Source organism: Notolepis coatsorum, assembly GCF_963971535.1.
Source record: "Notolepis coatsorum genome assembly, chromosome: 2".
NCBI classification, from domain to species: Eukaryota; Metazoa; Chordata; class Actinopteri; order Aulopiformes; family Paralepididae; genus Notolepis; species Notolepis coatsorum.
In genome coordinates this window covers 158,641,275-158,648,157 of record NC_140166.1, presented here as the reverse complement: position 1 = coordinate 158,648,157, position 6,883 = coordinate 158,641,275, and the positions used below count along the sequence as shown (strand labels likewise).

Sequence of the window (6,883 nt, the reverse complement as noted above, 5' to 3'; positions counted from 1 at the left end):
AGGCCGTTGCCATAGCGAACACTGCGTTCACAGAACACCGCAATTATGCGCTTGCATATGAAAGGATTAGTTTAGAATTATCTCTTATTAGAATTATTACATACAGACACCAAAATAGAAATCAGAACGATTAACAAATAATCCTTACCAAGGGCCTTACCCACAAATAGACACAAGGAAATATAAAAAATAAATAAAAGATTCACTGTAAAAAAGAATACTGTAGAAAAAAAGGGTAAATGTCTGGCAGAAACGGCATTTAATGGTTAATATTTTGATAAAGAGTAATTTACTGTATTGTTATGGCATTTACACTTAAAGTAGAAAAACAAAAGTGATCTGTAAAATAATACAGTGAATTCAATGTTTTAGTGTGGATTAATGCCAAAAGAAATACGAAGCACATTCCGGACATTTTCCAAGCTTGTTTTCTCCGTTCTTTTCCCCTCTGTCCAGATGAGAGACTAACCACTGAGGAGGCGCGACCCTTTATCACATCCTGACGCGGTCGGGGGGCCGCGGCCCCGGAGCATGACCCCACGTTTGTCCACCGAGCCGGAGACCGACCTGGCAGCAGAGTCATCGCCTTCCTAGCTCCACGAGGAGCCCCCTGATAACCCGCCGTTATCCAAGCTGTGCCAGGGGGGAACAGAGCGTTCCACCTCCCCCGGTCGAAGAAGGAGGTGAGACCCGGTCTGCCAGCTCAGATAACCCCCCCCCCCCCCCCCTCCCCCGCCGTGGCCGTTGGGGGCGACAACCACATGTTTGACGAGATCCAACGCGGCCGCCGCAGCCTCCCGCGCCAACGAGCCGCCGCCACACCATGCAGTGGAGACGACGCCACTGCTGTCCCATCAAGATGACCTGGAGCGTCAAGCGCTCGCTCTTCCGGACCCACGTGGCGGGCCTCCTCTCGCTGGCCCTGCTCTTCACCCTCTTCCTCTTCTTCAGCCACCAGGACTGGCTGCCGGGACGCAGCGGCGGGCCCCGCGGGGGCGACAACCCGCTGGCCTACACCGTCCGCGGCTTTCGCGGCGGCAGCCCCCGGGCGGAGGCCAACCAGAGCGGCTCCCTCCGGAGCCTGTGGAGGGACGCGGCGGGGTACGTGGCGCCGAAGCCCCCGCTCAACCTGAGCTCGCAGCCGGCCGAGGGAGCGGGCGAGGGAGGGGGCGGAGGTGGAGGCGGAGGTGGAGGGGGCAGGGTGGGCGTAATGGGACTAGAGGATTCCATGAGCGCCAACAACAGTTTACAGAAGGAGATGGGCGTGGGCGGGAAACTCAGCGCGCAGCCCTACCGCTACATCCTGAACGAGCCGCTCAAGTGCCGTGACGGCGCGCCCTTCCTCCTCCTCCTCATCGCCGCCGAGCCGTGCCAGGCCGACGCACGCAGCGCCATCCGGCAGACGTGGGGCAACGAGAGCGTGGCCATGGGCCTGGGGTTCGTGCGCCTCTTCCTGCTCGGCACGGAGGAGCAGAGCGCCGCCGATGGCCACCTCCAGAGCAGCATCGAGGAGGAGAGCCGTGTCCACCACGACATCATCCAGCAGGAGTACCGCGACACCTACTACAACCTGACCATCAAGACACTGATGGGCCTGAACTGGGTGGCGGCGCACTGTCCGCGCGCCTCCTACGTGATGAAGACGGACAGCGACATGTTCGTCAACACCGAGTACCTCATCCAGAAGCTGCTGAAGCCCGAGTTGCCTCCCAGGCAGAGGTGAGATAAGATATAAGATAGGATAAGATAAGATAAGATAAGATATTCCTTTATTGATCCCCTTGGGGAAATTCAGGCATCATAGCAGCATGGGGGATGGGGGGGGTACAGGTAGTAAAAACAACACAAGCAGTGTAAACAAAATAACAAGTCAATATAATTTACTATCTAACTAACTGAAATATACAGTATTCACAGTATCACAGTATCACATAAGGTGCAGTATGCATAAGGTAGTGTTATCCTTTTTAGGTTCCTAGTAGTTGTAGTTGGATGTCTGGCAGCAGTCCCTGCCCACTGTTGTGGAGCCTGATGGCCGCTGGTATGAAGGACTGTCCGAGGCGGTTAGTTGAGTGTCGGGGGGGGGGGGGGGGGGGGGGGGGGGGTATGAGTCTGTGACTGAACGTGCTTCTCATCTTGACTAGCTCGTCGTAGAGGGGGTGGGAGGGATTCTCCAGGATAGCGGCCAGCTTCCTTCTCATCCCCCTCTCGGCCATGCTTACCAACTGTTTGCCTGTTTTATTGCAACACTACTATCACCGACATCTAAGAAGGGAGATCCCCCCTTGAATGGCCATTCTAAGGTTCCTCTCCTCCACATTGCCTGTGGTGCATTTTTTTTCCTATTGCTAGGTTTTAGTGAGTTTTTCCTTACCTTCGCGTGGGGTATGTCTGGGAGTGTTGCATTTATTTTGCATTTATTTTAAATCTTTTGGACTTTATGGTGTTTTTGTTTTGTTCTTGACTTATTGTGATGTTTCTTCTTGACTTGTTTAACACATTTAGCGCCGGAGCTATATGGCGAATATAGGTCTAGATGGCCACCACTTTAATCAATGGGAGGAGGGGGAGATTTGCGAGTACTTAAAATATATCTTAAATTATGGCTATGGGTCTAATACACCCGTCGCTTATCAATGAGTTGCTTGCAGTCAACATGTACAAAACGGATTTCTATTAATTCAGAGAAAGACGTGATAATAGCCCTTTAGTGGAATCCACAAAACACGTTGTAATTTTTCGGCTGATTTATGAATAGTTTTCAAATGAACGCTAGATTATCGATAGTATTATGTGTCCTCATGCGTGATACAGAAGCGGGCTGAAAAATCGCTTATCCGTGCCTTGGTCGGCGCCAACGGCACACACACACACACACAGACACGTTGTGATCGCTGTGAAAGAAACATCTGATTAACCCAAGATTGGTAACATAGAGTCCTTACCTCACATCTGATGTCCTGCAAAAAGATGAATCCAATTCCTGATCGCCATTCCAAATATTGATCGTGTTTATTGATCCAACGTTATATATCCAAAACACATAATCCACGCTGCTCAGAGTGTCCCCAGTCAATGTGGTATAACGATACTGCATGCCCGATAAGGAAAACCTTGACCGGACTTTTTTTTTATGCACAGTCCCAGCCAATCCAATCCAATGATGTGCAATACCATCCGGGAGACGATAGGCGGCGGTATTTGCCCTTTTGCAAGCTCAGACCCATTCCCAACGATAACATCAGGTTGGATGGATGAAAATTAAGGGATATCGCTAATAAAAGAAATAACGATTAAAACCCGACTATACTCGGGTCTGGCGTCCAATTAGGGCTGGGCGATATGACGATATTATATAAATATCGGGTACAGTTCATTAACGATACACTTTTTTAACGTATCGTGGATATCGTGATGTTTTGCCCAAGAGGATTGTGTCGCGTCAATCTGGTCCACCCGTTCAAACAACGCCGCCCCCACACACACACTACTGCATCAAAGTTACTACTTATTATTAACAAAGGCATTCGTTTTGTGGCATTAACGTAAATATAGTTACACGTTCAATAACATCAGCGTATTTACCCAAACATAGCAACGTCCGATGACGACATAGATAGCAAACATTACTGTTTATATCTCAGCCCGTGCTGAGTTGTGCGTGCCCATTCTGCCGTCTGTTAATAAAGTTTTCAATCAGACAGATGTATGGAAAGGCTTTTATTATAACATCCGTTGCAGTAAAATCATTATGCCTCGTTTAAGTCATGCTGCGGTGCGCTGGTAATCACTCGTCGGCCGCGGGGAGCTGTTGTTGTTGTCGTTGAGCTGAGCTCTCGTCAAAATCAATGGCGGACAGAGCGGAAAGTAAAAAACGCATAGCGCTTGCCGATTGGTGCTAAGAACAGCAGGGCGGGTGCAAGCGGTGTGACGTAATTGGCAGACTCGACTGTCAATCAAAATTATTCTGTTGCCGGCTGAACGATTGAATGAATGAAAACGTTATTAACGATTGCAGAATGGGTACAATACAGTACAGCTCAATACAACAACAGTGGACTGACTGGAGGATGAAGACCAGAAAAAGACTTTCGGCTTTTTTACATAAGGGTCCTCCATTTTCAATTCATCAAAACATTTAGAGACATACAAATATACAGTGGTTTCATACAAATGCTAAAATGCTATTGATTGATTGATTGATTGATTAAAACTTTATTAACATTGCAGAATGGGTACAGTACAGCTCAATACATACAATTGTTAAGGGGATGCAGACCAGAGAAAGACTTTCGTCCTGTTTACATCAGGGTCCCCCATTTTCAATTAATCATATTTCATATCTAAATCATATAATATCTCATTGCTAAATATATGCAATATATAATCTAATCCAATAATCTAAATCTAATCTATAATATAAAAATGCTAAATGCATGGGTATTTTATTTTGTCTTTAATGTTAGCTTGCAAACTCAAATACATTCTTGGTAAGCCTCATAATGAATTGTTTGGGGGAAAAAAGAAAAACATTGTGATGTGTATCGTGTATCGCCGAAAGGTCAGAAAATATCGTGATATCATATTTAGGCCATATCGCCCAGCCCTACGTCCAATGTGTTAAAGAAGACGTGTCCGGCCCATGGGGACATTAACGTGTGTTGTCGGGCCTCACAAATACATTTGATTTGATTTGATTTGATTTGATTTGATTTGATCACCTCTAGGTACTTCACAGGCTACCTGATGAGGGGCTACGCGCCGAACCGAAACAAGGACAGCAAGTGGTACATGCCGCCGGAGCTGTACCCCAGCGAGCGCTACCCCATCTTCTGCTCGGGGACGGGCTACGTGCTCTCGGGGGACATGGCCGAGCTCATCTACCAGGCATCCCTGGGCATCCGCCGGCTGCACCTGGAGGACGTCTACGTGGGCATCTGCCTGGCAAAGCTGCGCATCGACCCGGCGCCGCCGCCCAACGAGTTCCTCTTCAACCACTGGAGAGTGTCGTACTCCAGCTGCAAGTACAGTCACCTGATCACCTCGCACCAGTTCCAGCCCAATGAACTCGTCAAGTACTGGAACCACCTGCAGAGCAACAAGCACAACGCGTGCACCAACGTCGCCAAGGAGAAGAACGGGAGGTATCGACACAGGAAGTTTCACGGGGAGAGACCCCAATGACTGAGAGACACACCCACACACCCCGCTCACACACACAGACACACAGACACACACACACACACACACACCTAACTAATCCACCACCTGTCTCATTTCCAAAGGAAGTGATGTCATCGGAATTCGGGTGTACGAAAAGGCGCGGGGCAGCGCAAGTGGCATGTCGATGGGACTTGAAGCACTATTCACTATATGGGGAAAAGAGCACAGTGTTTTTGGTATTGTGTACAGTCGATGATTATTAAAGCTATTTTTTTAATTTGAGAGAGATGTTACCGTATTGTAAACCTGTTTCAAACTGTTTCAAAGGAAAGGGAGGCCCGTGGAGTTCATGTCTATGTGCAATATGAAGCATGCACACACACAAAAAGAAGAAGAAAAAAAACAAAGAAGAAAAAAGTGTTAATTACAGTTACGATACTATACTACAGGTGCCAATGGGAAGGGTGGTGACGTCACTATAGGTGTCTCCTCCCTACACAAAGGTGGTGCAGGTGTATGTGACCCTAAAGAAAAGTGGGGCCAATTCTATCGCAGATCTTTTAACTTATTTATGACACACACACACATGAGAAAAACAGTGTTTACACAGACAGAAAAGGGAATTGTAAATGTATTATGTTGAAAGTGACACTACCTAAACATGAATGAAAACAATTATCTTTGACGTGGACCAATTATGCTGCCCTTGTTTTATCAATGTTTACTTTACAGAATTTTATTGTAACGGAAGAAAAACTACGGAGAGGATTTATCGGTCATATTCTGTATTTTTATTTACAACCAACGTGAAGAAGCACTCAGAATCACAAGTCAAGAGATAACTGAGATTGTATTTTCTAAAGCTTTACATTGAGTGAGTGTGACTCTGCACTTGAGCAAATGTGCAATGAATCAATTAACAATTAAATGTATTGAATTCATTTTTTTTCTTTTTTTCTCTGTTTACTTGAATCTGACCATACAGGAAGTGACTGATATGACCGATACACCGATACACTGATTTGATGACTTCAGATTCGACAAAATCATAAAAGACTTGACTTTTAACGCAGATGACTCGTGACTTGACTCAGACTTGAGCCTCATGACTTGAAAGACTTTTTCCCAAGCACAAAATGATGAAAGATTATGCCATAAAAAGTGTAAAGCCAATCAACTTAATTTCCCTGATTACAGTTCCACTTTGGACCAATTCATCATCCCACAATCAAGTTGCGCGAGCAGAGAAGGTAGTTGTGTGTCAGAATCATGTACATTAACACTTTCCGTGCCAGCCGTGCCAGTCCTATATACCCCGTTGAGTGCCAACGCTCTATTCAATGACAGAGCGCTCACATTGTGAACGCATAAACTATATCTTAAATTATGGCTATGTGTCTAATACGACCGCCGCTTATCAATGACTTGTTTGCAGTCAACATTGTCGAAACGGATTGTTTTTTAATCGGTTAATTTCCGTTTTATACCATTTTGAAAAACGCTAGTTTTTTAAAACGTTCAGAAAAAGGATTCTGCAGGAATCGCGCTTTACTGTAATACACAAAACACGTTGTAATTTTTCGGCCTATTTATGAATCGTTTTCAAATAAACGCTAGATTATCGATAGTATATGTGTACTTATGCATGCTATAGAAGCGGGCTGAAAAATCGGTTATCTTATTTCCTGATCAGCACGTACACTCACAGTCACACACACAC

General features: G+C 46.2%; 1 protein-coding gene across 1 annotated transcript; it reads left to right on the top strand.

The window, feature by feature from the left end:
* Positions 1–762: 762 nt before the first annotated feature.
* b3galt2 (UDP-Gal:betaGlcNAc beta 1,3-galactosyltransferase, polypeptide 2) lies at positions 763–6,087 on the top strand. Its single transcript, XM_084307332.1, has 2 exons — positions 763–1,719; positions 4,728–6,087. Exons 1-2 carry the CDS (start codon positions 824–826, stop codon positions 5,182–5,184), a joined length of 1,353 nt encoding a protein of 450 aa, XP_084163458.1. The 5' UTR covers positions 763–823; the 3' UTR covers positions 5,185–6,087.
* The last annotated feature ends 796 nt before the right edge of the window (positions 6,088–6,883 follow it).

Bases quoted from the DNA above. Each gene is read 5' to 3' on its own strand.
- b3galt2 (XM_084307332.1), top strand. From the start codon at position 824: ATGCAGTGGAGACGACGCCACTGCTGTCCCATCAAGATGACCTGGAGC. The intron at 1,720-4,727 runs GTGAGATAAGAT...GATCACCTCTAG, and splicing joins GAGTTGCCTCCCAGGCAGAG to GTACTTCACAGGCTACCTGA.